At 50.4% G+C, this 22,274-nt stretch overlaps 1 protein-coding gene across 1 annotated transcript in view; it reads left to right on the top strand.

Moving 5' to 3' along the window:
• TOP2B (DNA topoisomerase II beta) overlaps nt 1-22,274 on the top strand; it is a 163,833-nt gene that overhangs the window by 49,289 nt on the left and 92,270 nt on the right. The window contains exons 12-13 of the mRNA XM_075315280.1: nt 2,969-3,126; nt 18,390-18,515. Of these exons, the coding sequence (XP_075171395.1) occupies nt 2,969-3,126; nt 18,390-18,515 (284 nt within the window). The remainder of the gene's footprint in view (nt 1-2,968; nt 3,127-18,389; nt 18,516-22,274) is intronic.

Here is a 22,274-nt window from a genome sequence, read left to right on the forward strand (position 1 = left end):
GATGAGTTTTCATGAAATCACATTCACTTTGCTTGGACAGTTAAACACTGATGAAGCATGTAAATGCATGGCCAGCATTCCCGTTCATGGCAATTTCAGTATATATGGTAATAGCACAATGAGTTGTTTTTTTTATAAATAGTATACATTGCAGAATTCTTCAAAAAACACAAACAATAAAGTGTCATATTCACCAGTATTCCCAACAGTCCATAGTAATGTACAGTGCCTACAAGTAGTATTCAACCCCCTGCAGATTTAGCAGGTTTACACATTCGGAATTAACTTGGCATTGTGACATTTGGACTGTAGATCAGCCTGGAAGTGTGAAATGCACTGCAGCAAAAAAGAATGTTATTTCTTTTTTTATTTTTTTTTTTAAATTGTGAAAAGTTTATTCAGAGGGTCATTTATTATTCAACCCCTCAAACCACAAGAATTCTGTTTGGTTCCCCTAAAGTATTAAGAAGTATTTCAGGCACAAAGAACAATGAGCTTCACATGTTTGGATTAATTATCTCTTTTTCCAGCCTTTTCTGACTAATTAAGACCCTCCCCAAACTTGTGAACAGCACTCATACTTGGTCAACATGGGAAAGACAAAGGAGCATTCCAAGGCCATCAGAGACAAGATCGTGGAGGGTCACAAGGCTGGCAAGGGGTACAAAACCCTTTCCAAGGAGTTGGGCCTACCTGTCTCCACTGTTGGGAGCATCATCCGGAAGTGGAAGGCTTATGGAACTACTGTTAGCCTTCCACGGCCTGGACAGCCTTTGAAAGTTTCCACCCGTGCCGAGGCCAGGCTTGTCCGAAGAGTCAAGGCTAACCCAAGGACAACAACGAAGGAGCTCCGGGAAGATCTCATGGCAGTGGGGACCTTGGCTTCAGTCAATACCATAAGTAACGTACTCCACCGCAATGGTCTCCGTTCCAGACGAGCCCGTAAGGTACCTTTACTTTCAACGCGTCATGTCAAGGCTCGTCTACAGTTTGCTCATGATCACTTGGAGGACTCTGAGACAGACTGGTTCAAGGTTCTCTTGTCTGATGAGACCAAGATCGAGATCTTTGGTGCCAACCACACACGTGACGTTTGGAGACTGGATGGCACTGCATACGACCCCAAGAATACCATCCCTACAGTCAAGCATGGTGGTGGCAGCATCATGCTGTGGGGCTGTTTCTCAGCCAAGGGGCCTGGCCATCTGGTCCGCATCCATGGGAAGATGGATAGCACGGCCTACCTGGAGATTTTGGCCAAGAACCTCCGCTCCTCCATCAAGGATCTTAAGATGGGTCGTCATTTCATCTTCCAACAAGACAACGACCCAAAGCACACAGCCAAGAAAACCAAGGCCTGGTTCAAGAGGGAAAAAATCAAGGTGTTGCAGTGGCCTAGTCAGTCTCCTGACCTTAACCCAATTGAAAACTTGTGGAAGGAGCTCAAGATTAAAGTCCACATGAGACACCCAAAGAACCTAGATAGCTTGGAGAAGATCTGCATGGAGGACTGGGCCAAGATAACTCCAGCGACCTGTGCCGGCCTGATCAGGTCTTATAAAAGACGATTATTAGCTGTAATTGCAAACGAGGGTTATTCCACAAAATATTAAACCTAGGGGTTGAATAATAATTGACCCACACTTTTATGTTGAAAATGTATTAAAATTTAACTGAGCAACATAACTTGTTGGTTTGTAAGATTTATGCATCTGTTAATAAATCCTGCTCTTGTTTGAAGTTTGCAGGCTCTAACTTATTTGCATCTTATCAAACCTGCTAAATCTGCAGGGGGTTGAATACTACTTGTAGGCACTGTATATAGCAGGACTCATGCTTGAGAAAGGGTATGAACCCCAAACTGTAACACGGTCCTCATGCTGCTGTGCGCCCTATTCCACTGACTGGCATGCATTTCTGTTCACACTCACCAGCTGCACTCATGGACATGTTGGTGAATATGACACCCTTTTGTACATGCTTTTGGAAGATTTCTACAATATATAACATTTACAAAAGAAAATTGTACATGTGCCATTTCCTTGTATAGTGAAATTGCCACACTGATGATTTCAAGCCATGTATGAATCTATGAAAGGGGGGGCGCAATACCAAGAATGAACTCACAATAGATCCACACAAGCTTTTTTTTTTTTTAAATAAATTATTCTAATTGAGTATATGGTTATTGACCTCATGGAGATTTTTTTTCCCAGAGGGCTGTCTGAAGATTAAATATTAATCACATAACGGGCTCATAAAGCACATGGTCCATTTTTTATATACACCAATTAACTTTTTTTGGTCACTGGTTGGTTGGCACTAGGGAACCTGTCACCTACTCACCTGCGGGGAAGTCTGGCCCGATGGTCATCACTAGAGTTGACCCAATGCCTCCTCTCTGATTGCAATCACCGTCCTCCTTCCGTGCTCCATACGGATGACATGTCCTACGTCATCCACACAGAGTCCTCCATTGCACTCCTGCACACGCACTTCTCTCTGCCCTGCTGCAGGCAGAGCAATGTATTGTAGTGCACAGGTGGGGGGAAAGGTCAAAGAACACATGCTACGACAATAGTTTGATCTACCCTCCGCAGGACAGAGAAGTGCGTGTGCAGGCGTGCAATGGAGGACTCTGTGTGGATGACATAGGACATGTGATCCAAGCAAAGGAAAAAGTAGAACAGCAAACGCAAGAAGAGAAGAAGCGCCGGATCAAAGCCAGCGATGCCCATCGGACCTGACCACCCCACCGATGAGTAGGTGACAGTTTCCCAGATATATAGCATATGCCTCTACTAAGATGGCCTCAATACTCTGAATAGACTGTGCTGTTAAGATGTGAATGTAGACGTTATGCCTTGGCTCTGTAGTAATACAGCAGAGCTAAATAAATCCGTGCAAGGAAACACCGATAAGTTACCTAAAGGTAGTGACTTCACATTTAATACTGCCGCTTTTTTAGGTGGTAAACATTCCTTGGACTGCACTCTCATTCTGACTGAAGGAGACTCAGCCAAATCTCTGGCTGTGTCTGGATTGGGCGTTATCGGTCGTGACAGATATGGTGTGTTCCCTCTCAGAGGAAAAATTCTCAATGTACGAGAAGCTTCTCACAAACAGGTAAGTGCACTATGTGGCACTTTTACTCCCTAAGGTCTAATTCACACCTCAGTATTTCTCTATCGCTTCATTGGGGGGGACAGGAGACTGTGGGTACATGCTGCTCTTTTTGCATCAGTCTTTCTATGCCAAAGCCAGGAGTGGGACTTACATAGAAAAACTATAACTGAAAGACTGACCCTCGTTCTGTGTTTTGGAGGCACTCCTGGTTTTGGAATACAGATACTGATCTAATACTGATCAAAAATAATAATGTGTGAATGAGGCCTAGAAGAAATGTCACTACGGTTTTGCTATTTCAACTAATAGCAACATGATATAATAGGGGCAGAGACCCTGATTCCAGTGATATCACTTACTGGGCTGCTTGCTGTCATTTTGATACATTTTTGTTTCTCTGACGCCTCATTGGGGGACACAGGACCATGGGTGTTATGCTGCCTATCCTTAGGAGGACACTAAGTAGATGCAAAAGCATAGCTTCTCCTCTGCAGTATAGACCCCCTGGCCGGGCCAGGCAAGCTCAGTTTTAGCTTAGTGTCTGTAGGAGGCACTTCCTTTCAAGGTTTGTTATTTTTTGAGGGTGACGGTTTCCTTTTGGGACCGATCTCCCACTACCGTCAACGGGCGGGAACGTGAAGCGTTGCCTACACGTACCCCCTCCTGCGACGCTGGATCCTGGGCTGGACGACGGGTTCCACAGACACCGATTTTTCAAAGCCCAGGGTAGAGGCCTGTGCCCTATAGCCCAATTCCTCAGCCCCTCTCTGCAGGCTCTGAGATGAAGATGGCACCAATTCCTCAGCCCCTCTCCGCAGGCTCTGAGATGAAGATGGCACTGATTCCTCAGCCCCTCTCTGCAGGCTCTGAGTTGAATATGACACCGACACAGCAATCTGGCCCTGCTATTTTCACTGCATGGAAAGCAGTGTTTTAAGGTGAGATCCCCCCTGACTGGTTTCCCAGACAAAGGGAGAAAGGATGCTGCAGGGAAGCCTCCCAGGACATTTACAGTATTTATTATGTGCAAGGAGCAAGGATCCTGCACACACAGTGTTAACTTTCTCTAACTTGCTGGCTGGAGGAGGGGGAAGTTCTGCTGTTTGCAGAAAGTCTTGCAGATAATTTCCCGGTGGCAGGGGGAGGACCCAGAGCTCAGGGACTCACGCTGTGTATTATCTGTTCTGTTTATTTGCTCCAGCAAAAGCCGGCTGATAACCACCACTGACAGGCTGTGTGCAGACTGTAGGGAGAGGGAGGAAAACTCAGAAGCTCCCTTCCCGCCGTTTTTTACTACCCACAGCATGGGGGGGGGGGCACACTGACTCATCTTCCCGCTCTTTTAGCGCGAAGCCCCGCCCCCGCGGCCGCGATAAGCCCCGCCCCCCAGGGAAGCGTGCAAGATCTTCATAGAACTTAAGCCTTCCTGAGGACAGGGCCATCGGCTGATTCTGGTGAGGTGCTTGCTTCACTTGTAGCTCTGCTGAGCATTGCTCCCCCTCCTGGCATACTCCTATTAGGAACATGCAGAAATCTAAGGGCACTAAGAGTACTAAGGCCCACATAGTCTATTACTCAGCCTGCACTGCCTGCCACTGAGCTACCACGTAAACACACCTCTTCTCTCTGTGAGTACTGTGCCCCTATAGCCCCCCAAGACCCCCCTGCTACCACCGGCCTAGAGCCTAGGGCCCCCAGCCCACCGGAATGGGCACAGTTTCTGTCCCAATCCATGGAAAAACTGTCACAGTACCTGTACCTGGTTCTGGCTATGCAATGTCGTCCTCCACATCCTTCTGGGTCCCTGGACGAAACGCAGCCTGAGGATACCCCTATGGAGGATCCTTCTGAGGTAATCCGGGCACACGCTTCACCGGTTGCAGGGATCAGGAAAAGGGCACACGGCCGGGTGTCTCCAGTGGGCTCTCCCTCGGGAGCACACAGGGCAGGCTCTCCCACACGCTCCACGGCTTCTGAAGAGCTGGAGGAGGGAGAATGCTGTTTGTACCAGGAGGATTCCTTGGTTTCAGCCTCCCCAGAGGATCAAACTGCAATAAACTCCCTTATAGCAGCAATCAACCAAACTGCATGTGGAGGATCCCCCATCCACTACCACTGACCATGCGGTCTCCTTTAAGAGGGCAAGGAAACTCCAAAAGGTTTTCGCTGATCACCCAGAGTTTCAGGATATCCTCACAAAGCAATGGGAGAAGCCTGACAGGCGCTTCGGTAACCGAAAACTCATGGAGTCCCGGTACCCTTTTGCCTCACCTGCCCCTAGAGCTGGGCCGATCCGCCCTCGGTCGATCCCCCGGTCTCCCGCCTTACCACAAAGACACTCCTGTCTTTACCCGATGGTTCTTCCATTAAGGACCCGACAGACAGACAGGTGGAGCACCTCGCCCGCTCTGCTTTTGAGGCTGCGGGTTCCTCCCTCTCGCCCTCCTTTGCCTCTGTGTGGGTCACAAAGGCGATCTCGCTCTGGGCAGAATCCCTTAACACTTCGCTTGAGGAATCCCAGTTCACTCAGACCTTCACAGAGGTAACAGCTCAAATTGCCGCTGCGGCGGAGTACCTCATCCAGGCCTCCATGGACGCTGCTACCTGCGCAGCGTTTGCCGCTCCAAATACCATAGCCATCCGTAGAGCTCTCTGGCTCCGACAATGGCGAGCGGACTCTGCCTCCAAGAAGTCTCTCATGGGCCTTCCTTTTTTTCCGGACCGATTGTTTGGCGAACGTCTGGACAAGCTCATTTCTGACGCCACGGGAGGAAAGAGTACCTCCCTCCCCCAGCTGAAGTCCAGGATGTCCTTCACCAGACGTCCACAGTCCTCGTTCCGCTCCTTTCGGATCTCATTTGGTTGGTCGACATCCCGTGCTGTCCCCGCCACCAGCTGCGGACTACGCAGGGACAGACCTTCTCAGCTCTCCCCAAAACCCACTTCGTCATGGCAGCCTAGACCGAAACAGTCCAGGACTAGGGAGACTCGGCCACGACGTTTTCCCCCCTCATGACTCCTTCGGCGCCCCGGAAGACACACTCATTGTAGGAGGTCGACTGCGGCTCTTTCAACACATCTGGGCTGCCGCCTCAGACGACAAATGGGTGCGAGACCTTGTGTCTTCCGGTTACCACATAGAATTTCGGACCCGACCCCCAAGTCGGTTTTTTCTCTCAAACCCCCCAAAGACTCGAAAACGACGCAAAGCTTTTTTCTTCATCGTTCCTTATGGGAGACCCAGACCATGGGTGTATAGCTTCTGCCTCCGGAGGACACACAAAGTACTACACCAAAAGTGTAGCTCCTCCCTCCGGGCATATACACCCCCTGGATGACAAATCCAACCAGTTCAATGCTTTGTGTTCAGGAGGTCACACACACATGCATTCTCCTCTGATTTTTGATTTTTGATTTCAAAGATTTGGAAGAAAAGCGGGTCCAATCTGGACTCCCGGCATGTCCCTTCTCACCCCACTGTGTCGGCGGTGCTGTTAAGGTTGATTTTACAAGGCTGGAGCCTTCACATGCCGCGCTCCTTCACCATCCCCTGAGGCTCTGGCTTGAAGTGGGAGCCATCACGGTTCTCACTGCTTTGCAGGAGACCGATCTCCATCCGCAGCCCTTTCAGGATTCTGCCGGACGGAGCGCTCACCCCCCAGGGACCTGGCCCTGTGTCTCATAAGCTAAGTATTGAGACGTTATTCAGGGGTCCCTTGTACATTTATTGTGGGGAGAGTGTGTTATGTCACTGTGCTGTGATTTCCGGCCGGTTCTCTGGTTTTTTCCTGAGAACCGCGCCGAGGGTGCCTGCTCGTTGGCCGCATGTGAAAATCTAGGCCCCGGCTTCAGATGCGGCCTAGTTTCGTTTTCAGTGCCCCTGCATGTCAGTCATGCAGGGGAACAGTGCGGCGCCGCCCACCGGCCGTTCAGCAGAGGGGAGGACACTCCTCTCTGAGGAGATGTTTCCCTCCCATGTATATCCCCTTGGCCCTCCGGTTCCCGCTCTTGGACCTAACCCCGCCCCCCCTCCTCACTCCGGCGCCATTTTATCAGCGTTAACACACTGATCGGCGCTGGCTGCTGCAGCTACTGCATCTGTCTGGGGGTCCAAGCTGTGGAACCGGAGGGCACACAAAAGCGGTCTGGTAAGCCACAACCTCTGGTTGTGGACTTTATTATACACTCTCTGGGGGTCATTCTGACGGAGTGTATTCTTTACTGCAGAGCCTCCACCTCAGCAGCATGTCTCTCACTAGGAGCAAGGCTGCAAGGCTTTACTCTATATGCACTGCATGTCGGCTCATACTGCCTGAACCGAGCACCTATCCACATTGTGATGCGTGCTCTAACATGGTGGTGTCTCAGCCTGGAGCCTCCCCAGGGGTCCCTCCGGCTGCTCCAGCCCCGGTGGCTGAACCCCCGGCTTGGGTAGCATCGTTCTCTAAAGCTATCTCCCAGTCCTTTGCTGACTCCATGGGACAGCTGTCCCGGACTCTGCTGACCATGCATCAGCCCCCTTCTCAGGGCGCCTCTGCTGCTCCGACTCGCTCTGCAGAGCTCACAGAGGATTTTTTATCTGTTCCCGGACCCCGTCCTCCTAAACGGAGACGCAGGGACTCTTCTCCTTCCTCGTCCCACGGCTCTGATTCCCGAGCTGAATTACAGGGCGAGGAGGATGCCTTTACTGTGGGCTCGGACGCTACCTCTATGTACCCCATTGATCTATCTGAGGGTGATGCGGATGTTAGTGACTTGATTGCGTCCATTAATTCCGTACTGGACCTCAATCCACCAGTGTCAGAGGAACAAGCTTCTCTGGTAGAAAAACACCAGTTTACCTCACCTAAGAGAGCAAGGAGTATGTTTTTTAACCACTCCAGTTTTCAGGCCACTGTGACCAAGCCCAGGGCCTGTCCTGACAAACGCTTCCCAAAGCGTAGTTCTGATGACCGTTTTCCCTTTCCACCTGAGGTGGTCAAGGAGTGGGCTCATTCACCAAAGGTAGATCCTCCGGTGTCTAGAATCTCAGCCCGGACAGTTGTATCGGTGGCCGATGGCACCTCACTTAAGGATCCCACTGACCGCCAGGTTGACCTTCTGGCCAAATCTGTATATGAGGCGGCAGGGGCCTCGTTCTCCCCGTCTTTTGCAGCAGTGTGGGCTCTTAAGGCAGTCTCTGCTTCTCTGGCGGAGATACATTCCCTCGCCAGGGACTCTATGCCCGAAATGGTTGCCTTAACTTCCCAGGCTTCGGCTTTTTCATCCTATGCCATGTCTGCCATTCTGGAGGCTTCTCACCGCACGGCGGTGGCTTCCGCTAATTCCCTCGCGATCCGCAGGATCTTGTGGCTTCGAGAGTGGAAAGCAGACGCTTCTTCCAAGAAGTACCTTGCTGGGCTCCCCTTTGCTGGGTCCCGGCTGTTCGGTGAACAACTGGATGAAATTATTAAGGAAGCTACTGGCGGGAAGAGTACTTCCTTGCCGCAAACTAAAACCAGGAAACCTGTCCAGGGCAGGAACCAGTCGAGGTTTCGTTCCTTTCGTTCCTCTAACTGGTCATCCTCTAAGCCCTCAGCCTCGTCCACTAACTCAGGCAAGGATCGAAAACCCAGCTGGCGCGCGAAGCCGCGTCCTCAAAAGAACGGAGGAGCCGCTGCCACTAAGGCAGCCTCCTCTTGACTATCTGGCTGAGCCAGCAACGTCCTTGGTCGGTGGCAGGCTCTCCCACTTTGGCGACGTGTGGTTTCAACACGTCTCTGATCAGTGGGTGCGGGATATCATCTCCCACGGCTACAGGATAGAATTTTTGTTCCAGCCCGCCAAACAGATTTTTTCTGTCCACTCCCCCCTGCTCCAAAGCCGCCGCCTTCTCTCAGGCCGTGGCATCCTTGCAGGCCAACGGAGTAATTGTTCCGGTTCCCGCCCGGGAACGGTTCAGAGGTTTCTACTCAAACCTCTTCCTAGTCCCCAAGAAGGACGGTTCCTTCCGGCCCATCCTGGATCTCAAGCTTCTCAACAAGCATGTTCAGGTGCGGCACTTTCGCATGGAATCTCTGCGATCGGTCATTGCCTCAATGACCCAAGGAGATTTTCTAGCATCCATCGACATCAGAGATGCCTATCTGCATGTGCCAATTGCAGTTTCACACCAGCGTTGGCTTCGTTTTGCAATCGGAGAGGAACATTTCCAATTCGTGGCTCTCCCCTTCGGGTTAGCCACGGCCCCTCGTTCACTCTCGCCACGCTTGTTCAATTCGGGTGGCTTGTCAATCTGCCCAAGTCCACTCTGACCCCGACCCAGAAACTTACGTACCTAGGGATGCAATTCGAGACTCTGCCGGCACTTGTGAAGCTGCCCTTAGTCAAACAGCAGTCCCTTCATCTGGCGGTGCGTTCTCTATTGAAGCCCCGCCGTCATTCCATCAGGCACCTCATGCAGGTGCTGGGTCAGATGGTGGCGTCAATGGAAGCGGTTCCCTTTGCCCAGTTCCATCTGCGTCCTCTGCAGCTGGACATTCTCCGCTTGTGGAACAAGCGGACCTCTTCCTTGCACAGGCTAGTGGCTCTGTCGCCACAGACCAGGAGCTCACTTCAGTGGTGGCTTCGGCCTCTCTCTCTGTCTCAGGGACGCTCCTTCCTGTCTCCGTCCTGGGTGATCCTCACCACGGACGCCAGTCTCTCCGGCTGGGGAGCAGTATTTCTCCACCACCGAGCACAGGGCACTTGGACTCCGTCCGAATCAGCCCTCTCGATCAATGTGCTGGAGATCAGAGCTGTGCTCCTAGCTCTCGTAGCCTTTCATCATCTGTTGGCGGGCAAGCACATTCGAGTCCAGTCGGACAATGCGACAGCAGTTGCCTACATCAATCACCAGGGCGGGACTCGCAGCCGCCTGGCGATGCTGGAGGTTCAACGCATCCTTCAGTGGACGGAGGACTCCAAGTCCACCATATCCGCAGTCCACATTCCAGGCATAGAAAACTGGGAGGCAGATTATCTCAGCCGCCAAACCGTGGACAGCGGCGAGTGGGCTCTGCATCCGATAGTGTTCCGGTCAATCTGCCGCAAGTGGGGCACTCCGGAAGTGGATCTAATGGCATCCCGGCACAACAACAAGGTCCCGGTTTACGTGGCTCGCTCCCACGATCCTCAGGCCTTGGCAGCGGACGCGCTGGTTCAGGATTGCCCAGAGTCCTGCGCAAGATCAGAATGGAGGGCCGTCGGGTCATCCTCATTGCTCCAGACTGGCCCAGGCGAGCTTGGTATCCAGACCTGCTCCGTCTGTCCGGAGAGGTGCCGTGGCATCTCCCGGACCGCCCAGACCTTCTCTCTCAAGGTCCGTTTTTCCGCCAGAATTCTGCGGCTCTCAGATTGACGGCGTGGCTCTTGAGTCCTGGATCCTGACGGCTTCAGGCATTCCTTCCGAGGTCATCTCCACTATGACTCAGGCTCGGAAATCTTCCTCGGCCAGGATTTACCACAGGACTTGGAGAATTTTCCTGTCCTGGTGTCGCTCTTCCGGCCATGCTCCTTGGCCGTTTTCCTTGCCGACCATCCTGTCCTTTCTACAGTCCGGTCTGCAGCTAGGACTATCCCTCAATTCCCTCAAGGGACAGGTCTCGGCTCTGTCAGTGTTGTTCCAGCGGCGTATCGCCCGACTGGCTCAGGTGCGCACCTTCATGCAGGGCGCATCTCACATCATTCCTCCTTACCGGCGACCTTTGGATCCCTGGGACCTTAATCTGGTCCTCACGGCCTTACAGAAACCCCCCTTTGAGCCTCTTAGGGAGGTTTCTTTGTTTCGACTTTCACAGAAAGTGGTCTTTCTGGTGGCCATAACTTCTCTCAGGAGAGTCTCTGATTTGGCTGCGCTCTCTTCGGAATCACCCTTTTTGGTTTTTCACCAAGACAAGGTGGTTCTCCGTCCGACTCCGGACTTTCTCCCTAAGGTGGTGTCTCCTTTCCACCTTAACCAGGACATTTCATTGCCTTCCCTTTGTTCGGCCCCTGTGCATCGCTTTGAGAAAGCGTTGCATACTTTAGATCTGGTGCGAGCGCTCCGGATCTATGTGTCACGCACCGCCGCTCTCAGGCGGTGCACCTCTCTTTTTGTGCTAACCACAGGTCAGCCAAGGGTCTCTCGGCTTCTAAACCGACTCTGGCTCGTTGGATTAGGTCGGCCATATCCGATGCCTACCAATGTTCTCAGGTGCCTCCCCCGCCGGGGATTAAGGCGCACTCGACCAGAGCTGTCGGTGCCTCTTGGGCTTTCAGGCACCAGGCTACGGCTCAGCAGGTTTGTCAGGCTGCCACTTGGTCTAGTCTGCACACCTTTTCGAAGCACTACCAAGTGCATGCTCATGCTTCGGCAGATGCGAGCTTGGGCAGACGCATCCTTCAGGCGGCTGTCGCCCATTTGTGAAGTTAGGTTTTGCCTACTTCTCAGTTTCTGTTTATTTCCCACCCATGGACTGCTTTGAGACGTCCCATGGTCTGGGTCTCCCATAAGGAACGATGAAGAAAAAGAGAATTTTGTTTACTTACCGTAAATTCTTTTTCTTATAGTTCCGACATGGGAGACCCAGCACCCTCCCTGTTGCCTGTTGGCAGTTCTTGTTCCGTGTGTTTTCACCGGCTGTTGTTGTAGACAGAGGTTCCGGTTATTCCGGGTTTTACTCTATCTCTACTTATGGGTGGATGTCCTCCTTCAGCTTTTGCACTAAACTGGTTGGATTTGTCATCCAGGGGGTGTATATGCCCGGAGGGAGGAGCTACACTTTTGGTGTAGTACTTTGTGTGTCCTCCGGAGGCAGAAGCTATACACCCATGGTCTGGGTCTCCCATGTCGGAACTATAAGAAAAAGAATTTACGGTAAGTAAACAAAATTCTCTTTTTCTCAGCAATCCACTCGCTCCAAACAGCAGGAGTGATAATACCTGTCCCAGACGACGAGAAGTTCAGGGTTTTTTTTCCAACCTCTTTGTGGTCCCCAAAAAGGATGGGTCAGTTCGACCCATCCTGGACCTCAAACACCTAAACAAACATGTGCACGTACAGAGATTCAGAATGGAGTCCCTAAGGTCCATTATTGCATCCATGGTCGAAGGGGAATTCCTCGCCTCCATAGACATCAAGGACGCGTACCTGCACATACCCATCGCCCCAGATCACCAAAAGTTCCTCCGCTTCGCAATTCAGGACTCCCACTTTCAATTCGTAGCTCTACCCTTCGGCCTTGCCACCGCACCATGGGTCTTCACCAAAGTCATGGCGGCCGCCATGAGCGTCCTTCATGCCAGGGGAGTGGTCGTTCTCCTTTACTTGGACGACCTCCTCATCAAGGCCCCCTCCTTCCGCGACTGCTCAACCAGCGTACAAATCACTGTGGACACCCTATCCCGCTTAGGGTGGCTAGTGAATCTGGACAAATCATCCCCGATCCCATCACGATCCATCACCTTCCTGGGCATGTCCCTGGACACCCGTCGGGGCTTGATCCTTCTCCCTCAGGACAAGGCGTTCGCTCTTCAACGAGCGGTACGCTGCCTTCTACGTTCTCCGTCTCACTCCATTCGATTCAGCATGAAAGTGCTCGGCAGGATGGTAGCGGCTATGGAAGCCGTACCATTTGCTCAACTGCACCTCCGCCCACTGCAGCTAGCCCTTCTAGTGGCCTGGGACAAGAGCCCCTTCTCCCTGGACAGACATCTTCACCTGACGCCTTCAATCAGGTACGCACTCCTCTGGTGGCTTCGGTCCTCATCCCTATCGAAGGGGAGATCTTTTCTCCCAGTGAACTGGCTGGTCCTGACCACGGACACCAGCCTCCTAGGCTGGGGAGCAGTGTACCGGCACCACACTGCTCAAGGACGTTGGACGCCCCAGGAGTCTTTCCTCCCGATCAACATCCTGGAACTCCGCGCGATCTTCCACGCGCTCAGAGCGATCAGCCCTCTGCTAGCGTGTCGTCAGATTCAAGTCCAATCGGACAATGCGACAGCTGTAGCCTATATCAATCGGCAGGGGGGCACCCGCAGCAAAGCGGCTTATCTCGAGGCCCACAAGATCCTCAGCTGGGCCGAATCGACGGGATCAGTGATATCAGTGGTACACATACCGGGGGTAGAGAACTGGGCAGCAGACTTTCTGAGTCACCAAGGCCTGGCTGCCGGAGAATGGTCCCTCCACCCAGATGTGTTTCTACACATCTGCACTCGCTGGGGCACACCAGACGTGGACCTAATGGCCTCAAGGTTGAATGCAAAGGTACCCGCGTTCATAGCCAGGTCACGCGACCCGCAGTCAATCGGCGCGGATGCTCTAGTCTGCTCCTGGCACCACTTCCGCCTGCCTTACATATTTCCACCTCTACCCCTGCTGCCGCGGGTAATCAGGAAGATCAAGGCAGAGGGAGTCGTGGTGATACTGATAGCACTCACAGACGCACCGTGGCGCCTTCCAGACATCCCAGACTTGCTGACCCAAGGGCCCATTTCCCATTAGAACTCCAGAGCCCTGAAGCTGACGCATGGCCATTGAGACCTGGATATTAACAAGAGCGGGATTCTCCCCCGCGGTTATTGCCACCATGATCAGCGCCCGAAAGCCTGCTTCATCCCGCATTTACCACCGTACGTGGAAAATCTTCCTTTCATGGTGCAGGGAAACTAACGTCCAGCCTATGCCTCTGGCCATCCCCAGAATTCTCGACTTTCTACAGTCTGGCTTGCGAGCGGGGTTGGCTCTCAGTTCCCTTAAAGGGCAGGTCTCAGCACTCTCAATCTTCTACCAATGCCGCCTGGCTCAAAAACCGCAAGTCAAGACCTTCCTCCAGGGCGTTTGCCATCTAGTTTCCCCGTACAAACGGCCGCTGGAACCATGGGACCTCAACCTCGTTCTGGACGGTCTCCAGAGGTCTCCCTTTGAACCTCTCAAGGAATCCTCCCTTGCTCTTCTGTCCTGGAAGGTAACATTCTTAGTGGCAATTACGTCCATCAGACGGGTTTCGGAGCTAGCAGCACTCTCTTGCCGCGAGCCTTTTCTGATCTTTCACCAGGACAAGGTGGTTCTGTGCCCTCTCCCGGATTTCCTTCCAAAGGTTCTTACCCCGTTTCATTTGAACGAGGACATTGTCCTGCCTTCCTTTTGTCCACACCCAGTTCATAGGGTGGAAAGGTCTCTGCATTCGTTTGACCTCGTCAGAGCTCTCAGATATTACATATCCAGGACAGCCCCCTTTAGGAAAACGGACTCTTTGTTCATCATTCCTGAGGGGCCTAATAAGGGACAGGCAGCTTCAAAGGTGACGCTGGCTCACTGGATTCGCTCTGCGATCCAGGAAGTCTACCGCTTGCAACTCAAGCCCATTCCTAGTGGGCTGCGGGCTCATTCCACGCGAGCAGTTGGCGCTTCGTGGGCCATTCGGCATCAGGCTTCAGTGGAACAGGTGTGTAAGGCTGCGACCTGGTCTAGCCTACATACGTTTTCAAAGCATTACAGAGTCCATACCCAGGCTTCAACTGAGGCAAATCTGGGTAGGAAAATTCTGCAAACGGCAGTAGAGCACCTCTCTCAGTAGGCGCTCCAGGCTGTCTGGGACTGGTTCCTAGTCCTTTTGTTGTGTTGTCTTCTTTTATGTTTCCCACCCATGGACTGCTTTAGGACGTCCCATGGTCCTGTGTCCCCCAATGAGGCGTCAGAGAAAAACGGATTTTTGTGTACTCACCGTAAAATCGTTTTCTCTTAGCCATCTTTGGGGTACACAGCACCCACTCTGTTGCCCTGTTGGGCCTTGGTTCTCTCAGTACCTTATTTGGTTATGACTCTTTTTTTCCCATGTTCCTCTGTTGAGAAGTTTTTACTATTTGTTTCTCCTACTGCTTGTGTACTAAAACTGAGCTTGCCTGGCCCGGCCAGGGGGTGTATACTGCAAAGGAGGAGCTAAGCTTTTGCATCTACTTAGTGTCCTCCTATGGATAGGCAGCATAATACCCATGGTCATGTGTCCCCCAATGATGGCTAAGAGAATACGATTTTACGGTGAGTACACAAAAATCCGTTTTTTGTCTTCAGCAGATCTAGTAGTTCTCTGAATGCTGTGCTCTGTGTAACCCTGTCCACACCATTGATTGGCAGCTTTCTGCCCATATACAGTGTACACAGAGCTGTCAATCAGAGATTTCAGATTCTCTTCTAGTGTTGTGCCAGACCATCAGAGTTTCTGGATTATTAGAAAAAGTGTAATATTATAAGCCAGTGTTGTATTTTTTACATATCCTATCCTATTAGCGTCATAGGGGCTAAATTTTCAGATGATTCTGGATTTTTGGGTAATCATGCAAATATATTTTCTTACATCTAGTAAAGCTTTAAGGTCCCCACACACATTAGAGTATCAATGATATCGGTTAGTCTGGCCCACTGTTTAATGTGGCTGGGGGTCTCGAAAGATGATTTCGGGGGAAGAGAAATATTCAGCATGTCTGATTTTGGACTGGCGATTCATTGGTATAAAACACAAACAAATTTTTGTCTCTGACCCGGAGCCTTCGTCTGCAAGTGTATAGTGTATGCTAGGAATGACCTGACCATTTAAATGTTAAAAATTGGTGGTAAAAACAGGGCAGGATTTACAATGATAGCAAGCATCACTATATATCACCAGTATATTAGACTTCTATGGGATTCATGAAAAGAATAAAATAATTATTATAGCAATTACCAGTACAATTACAAATGTTTGTTCATATTCATTAAATAATATTATTGTTATACGCCAACTTAATATGCCATGTAATGACCAATTACTCAAAACTGACACTTCCCATCTTCCATAGCTTTTCGGTCTAAAATTCACTGAACAGTTTTATCCATCGTACAACCAACTAAAAAAGGAACTCATAAGTTCAGCCTATAAGAAGGAACTTCGAAAACTGTATGTTAATTTTTCTCCACAAATATTTTGTAATAAATACGAAAATGAATGTGTAATTGTACTGATCACTGCACCATTATTTTTATCTTATTGTGAATCCCAAATAAGTCTATTATAATTGTTTCTAGTTATCTCTCTGTATATTCATGTATCTATTTTATCTTTTGTATACTTCGCCCCTGATTCCAAGAAGGTGTTTTAACCGCCATGTTTAAATTGACAGACCTCTGCTAACATAACTGCCTGGCAAAGGCTACAGGTCTGGCTGAAAACCAGTTTGTGTGTTTTATACCATTGCAAATAAAACAGGCGGCTGTCGATCAGTGCTAGGGTGGTTACAGCAGTTGCTCACTATGCAGAAAGCGGTAACTGAAATCTCGCCAGCCGTTCCTCTTTGACTGAAAGCCGGAGGCCGCCAGGAGGAGTAAAGATTCCAGCAGCAGGGCTCTCTGTGCATGCGGCAGGCAGATTCAGAATGCTATTAACCTGCAGATTAACCCCATATCTGCAGGTTAATAGCGTTTTATTATTTGACAGGTAAGGCTACTTTCACACATCCATTTTATGCCGTCAGGCATAATCCTGTGAAAAGCTGAAAAAAGGGATCCGGTGCTGGATACGCGTTATTCCCCATTGACTTGTATTAGTGCCGGATTGTGCCGGATGTCTTTGCGTTGCATGCGGCGTCCGCCGGATCCAACGAAATTTCTTCGTCCGGCTGCCGGTAAGGACGCAGCATGGAACGTTTTTTGACAACAGCAAAAAAACGGATCACGTCAGATTTGGCGCCATCCGGCATGTTGTATAATGGAAGCCTATGGGCGCCGGATTCAGCGCCATCCGTCATATGACGGAATCCAACGACAGATTGCGTTTTTTTAAACTGAGCATGCTCAGTATCACAACGAATCCGTTGAAAAACGGAAGAAATCGATGGAAAAAACTGATGTGACGGATAAATTTTTTCGACGAATCTGTCGCATCAGTTTTTCTACCGGATTGTGCCTGATGGCAAAAAACTGATGTGTGAAAGTAGCCTTATTTGACAGGTCATGTAATGGGGTTCTCCTACCCAGGCTTCTGGTCTGTTGTTATATTCTAAATTAGAGGCCAGATGAAAGATTTTTGGTGTATGACGCATAAATAATGTAATATTTACTCACTTATATAGTGCTAATAATTCCACAGCGCTTTACATACATTAGCAACATACTTTACATTGTATTAGTAATATCCTATTATACTGTCCTTCTCCCATCAGCATTTTACTAAATTATACTAGAAAAAAACTGAATTTGACAACTAACTGTAAGGGCGGCTTTGCACGTTGCGACATCGCAAGCCGATGCTGCGATGTCGCACGCGATAGTCCCCGCCCCCGTCGCAGGTACGATATCGTGTGATAGCTGGCGTAGCGAAAATCATGGCTACGCCAGCTTCACATGCACTCACCTGCCCTGCGACCGTCGCTCTGGCCGGCGACCCGCTTCCTTCCTAAGGGGGCGGGTCGTGTGGCGTCATAGCGACGTCACACGGCAAGTGGCCAATAGCGGCGGAGGGGCGGAGATGAGCAGGATGTAAACATCCCGCCCACCTCCTTCCTTCCGCATATCCTACGGAAGCCGCGGTGACGCCGGTAGGAGATGTTCCTCGCTCCTGCGACTTGCGTAATTATGGATTACGCCGACGCTGCACCAATGATACGATTACGACGATTTTGCGCTCGTTAATCGTATCATCTAGGCTTTACACACTACGATGTCGCATGCGATGCCGGATGTGTGTCACTTTCAATTTGACCCCACCGACATCGCACCTGCGATGTTGTAGTGTGCAAAGCCCGCCTAAGACTGGAAAGTGATATTGTGGAGAATCTGGACATAATATTGTACCCATGCCAGTGTCAAAATAGTTTGGTACTTTTTAAAAATAAATCTGAAGTGTATGTTCACACACAACTTTTTTTTTTCTGTAAAAAGAAAAATGCAGGTAAAAAAAACAGCTGTATTTCCAGATTTAACATTTTGTGATTTGGGTGCCTTCTATGCAATGTTTGTTCTGTTTGTTTTCTTGTTGTGCAGCCTCATTGATCTCAATAGGAAAAGGCATAGTAAAAAGGCTAAGAGCATTGATTGGAATACTGCATGTAAAAAACTTCACACTGCAGGTGACAAAGATGAAAAATGTGACTGAAATTTAGAAAGATTCATCATTTTTGCTGCTACTGTAAAATGGTTACATTTTTTTCCCACCGAAAAGCAGATGGGAAAAAAATGCTAGGTGTGAACAAGCCCTTATAGTTTCTTTATTTTTGTCTTTTCTCAGATTATGGAGAATGCGGAGATCAACAATATAATTAAAATTGTCGGCTTGCAATACAAGAAGAGCTATGACGATCAGGAGTCCCTCAAGTCTTTGCGTTATGGCAAGATCATGATCATGACTGATCAGGTAATTGCAGGTGAACCTTCATCAAGATATGGATCAGTCTAATGTGTGCTATTTATTATACCTTATCCTTATCCTCTAGATGGTTTGGAAAGAGTTTCTATGAGGTATTAAAAGGGTGGTTCACCCATATTTTTTATTTTCTAGATTGATATTACAGTCAGGGCCAGAAATATTTGGACAGTGACACAAGTTTTGTTATTTTAGCGGTTTACAAAAACATGTTCAGAAATACAATTATATATATAATATGGGCTGAAAGTGCACACTCCCAGCTGCAATATGAGAGTTTTCACATCCAAATCGGAGAAAGGGTTTAGGAATCATAGCTCTGTAATGCATAGCCTCCTCTTTTTCAAGGGACCAAAAGTAATTGGACAAGGGACTCTAAGGGCTGCAATTAACTCTGAAGGCGTCTCCCTCGTTAACCTGTAATCAATGAAGTAGTTAAAAGGTCTGGGGTTGATTACAGGTGTGTGGTTTTGCATTTGGAAGCTGTTGCTGTGACCAGACAACATGCGGTCTAAGGAACTCTCAATTGAGGTGAAGCAGAACATCCTGATGCTGAAAAAAAAAGAAAAAATCCATCAGAGAGATAGCAGACATGCTTGGCGTAGCAAAATCAACAGTCGGGTACATTCTGAGAAAAAAGGAATTGACTGGTGAGCTTGGGAACTCAAAAAGGCCTGGGCGTCCACGGATGACAACAGTGGTGGATGATCGCCGCATACTTTCTTTGGTGAAGAAGAACCCGTTCACAACATCAACTGAAGTCCAGAACACTCTCAGTGAAGTAGGTGTATCTGTCTCTAAGTCAACAGTAAAGAGAAGACTCCATGAAAGTAAATACAAAGGGTTCACATCTAGATGCAAACCATTCATCAATTCCAAAAATAGACAGGCCAGAGTTAAATTTGCTGAAAAACACCTCATGAAGCCAGCTCAGTTCTGGAAAAGTATTCTATGGACAGATGAGACAAAGATCAACCTGTACCAGAATGATGGGAAGAAAAAAGTTTGGAGAAGAAAGGGAACGGCACATGATCCAAGGCACACCACATCCTCTGTAAAACATGGTGGAGGCAACGTGATGGCATGGGCATGCATGGCTTTCAATGGCACTGGGTCACTTGGGTTTATTGATGACATAACAGCAGACAAGAGTAGCCGGATGAATTCTGAAGTGTACAGGGATATACTTTCAGCCCAGATTCAGCCAAATGCAGCAAAGTTGATCGGACGGCGCTTCATAGTACAGATGGACAATGACCCCAAGCATACAGCCAAAACTACCCAGGAGTTCATGAGTGCAAAAAAGTGGAACATTCTGCAATGGCCAAGTCAATCACCAGATCTTAACCCAATTGAGCATGCATTTCACTTGCTCAAATCCAGACTTAAAACGGAAAGACCCACAAACAAGCAAGACCTGAAGGCTGCGGCTGTAAAGGCCTGGCAAAGCATTAAGAAGGAGGAAACCCAGCGTTTGGTGATGTCCATGGGTTCCAGACTTAAGGCAGTGATTGCCTCCAAAGGATTCGCAACAAAATATTGAAAATAAAAATATTTCTTTGTCGCTCCATTGGGAGACCCAGACAATTGGGTGTATAGCTTCTGCCTCCGGAGGCCACACAAAGTATTACACTTTAAAAAGTGTAACCCCTCCCCTCTGCCTATACACCCTCCCGTGGACCACGGGCTCCTCAGTTTTATGCTTTGTGTGGAAGGAGGCACACATCCACTCATGCATTCTCATAACTTAGTTGTCGGTTGGAAGAAAAGAGGACCCCCACGGGGTCCCCGGCATGCTCCCTTCTCACCCCACTATGTCGGCGGTGTTGTTAAGGTTGAGGTACCCATTGCGGGTACAAAGGCTGGAGCCACATGCCGTTTTCCTTCACCATCCCTTATGCGGCTCTGGGAGAAGTGGGATCCTGAACGGTCATCCATTTACTGGGACCGTGCTCCATCCGCAGCCCCTGGTGGAACCTGCCGGACCGGAGCCTTTTCAACCCCAGGGACCGGGCCCTGCTACTTAAAGGTACTCTGTGTCCCCATTGGGGACTGTACAGGGAGCGTACCTTCTTCCCGGAGGCCGCGGTAGTCGTATAACTGAGGAGGCAGATGGACTTCCGCGCCGACCGGGCCTGCTTGTCGGGCGCGGCCTCAACTTTAGCCCCCGGCTTCACCGCGGCCTAGTCGCAAAAATCCCGCCCCCGGGCATGCCTGTCAGAGCTAAGGGCGAGATTACCGACATGATGTCGGATGTGACGGCTGGAGCATCTTGCATGTCTTCCTCCCCCCTCACTGGCCACTGTGGAGGCCCCAGACGGTACCCATTGCGGGTACGGAGGCTGGAGCCACAGGCCATCCCCTTCACCATCCCTTATGCGGCTGGAAGAAGTGGGACCTGAGCGGTCATCCATTTGCTGGGACCGTGCTCCATCCGCAGCCCCTGGTGGAACCAGCCGGACCGGAGCCTCTTCAACCCCAGGGACCGGGCCCTGCTACTTAAAGGTACTCTGTGTCCCCATTGGGGACTGTACAGGGAGCGCACCTTCTTCCCGGAAGCCGTGGTAGTTGTAAAACTGAGGAGGCAGGTGGACTTCCGCGCCGACCGGGCCTGCTGGTCGGGCGCGGCCTCAAATTTAGTCCCCGGCTTCACCGCGGCCTAGTCGCAAAAATCCCGCCCCCGAGCATGCCTGTCAGAGCTAAGGGCGGGATTACCGACATGGCGTCGGATGTGAGGGCTGGAACATCCTGCATGTCTTCCTCCCCCCTCACTGACCACTGTGGGGAACCCAGACTCCCGCTCTTTGCTGGCGCCGCCCTCGGCCCCGCTCCTCCCCTGAGAGCTCCGGCGGCCATTTTCTGTCATTCTGCCGGTGGGTGCTTCTCAGGGGAGCTCAGGGTGAACACAGCACCCAGTGCTGGTCCCCCTAGGGTGCCGGATACATATGTATATATATTATATATATTTCGGTTCGGACAGACTGTATACCCTTTGTTCACATTTAACCTTCAGTGGTCACTCTCCTAGGACACAACAGGCACAGGTTTTTCTCGCGGTCTGTACCTCTTGTGGGGCTATGTTACCGGCGGGATACACCTACCTTCACTGTGAGCAATGCTCGACTCTTGCCTCGCTTGCTCACCTGGAGCCTCGGTGTACTGGTGGGCCCCTCGGCTCATGTAGACCCCCCTGCTCCCCCTGAGCAGGCTGCATGGACAGAGTCACCGGTGTTGGCCCTCAGTCATTTTCATATGATCAAATGGTCTTCTAGGCTCCTTGAGGCATTGCAGTACAGACCGGACCTTTCACAGGCCCTGGCCCTGTTAGCTTGTCTCATCCAGGCCCCGCTTGGTTAGCGCCGCAGCGCGCTCCCAGGTTGAGCCCTAGGTCTCAGGCGGAGGACTCCTGCCCGGACCGCAGTCCAAGACCGGCTAAGCGGTCTCGCTGGGACTCTTCCCCGACTTCCTCACGCTGCTAGGGATCCCAGCTCGAGGACTCTCAGGAAGACGAGGCGGACGGGGGAGCTGAGGGCTCTGGCCCTGACTTCACCCTTAACCTTGATACTCCTGAGGGGGGACGCCTTAAAATGATCTTATCTCGTCCATCATCCAGGTGCTGGTTCGCTCTCCTCCGCCTCCTCCTGTAGAAGAGTCGGCTTCTCAGCAGAAGAAACACCAGTTTCGGTTCCCCAAAGGTACACGCAATACGTTTTTTGATCACTCTAACTTCAGGGATGCTGTCCAGAAACC

The sequence above is a fragment of the Anomaloglossus baeobatrachus genome, chromosome 6 (assembly GCF_048569485.1).
Source record: "Anomaloglossus baeobatrachus isolate aAnoBae1 chromosome 6, aAnoBae1.hap1, whole genome shotgun sequence".
Lineage (NCBI taxonomy): Eukaryota > Metazoa > Chordata > Amphibia > Anura > Aromobatidae > Anomaloglossus > Anomaloglossus baeobatrachus.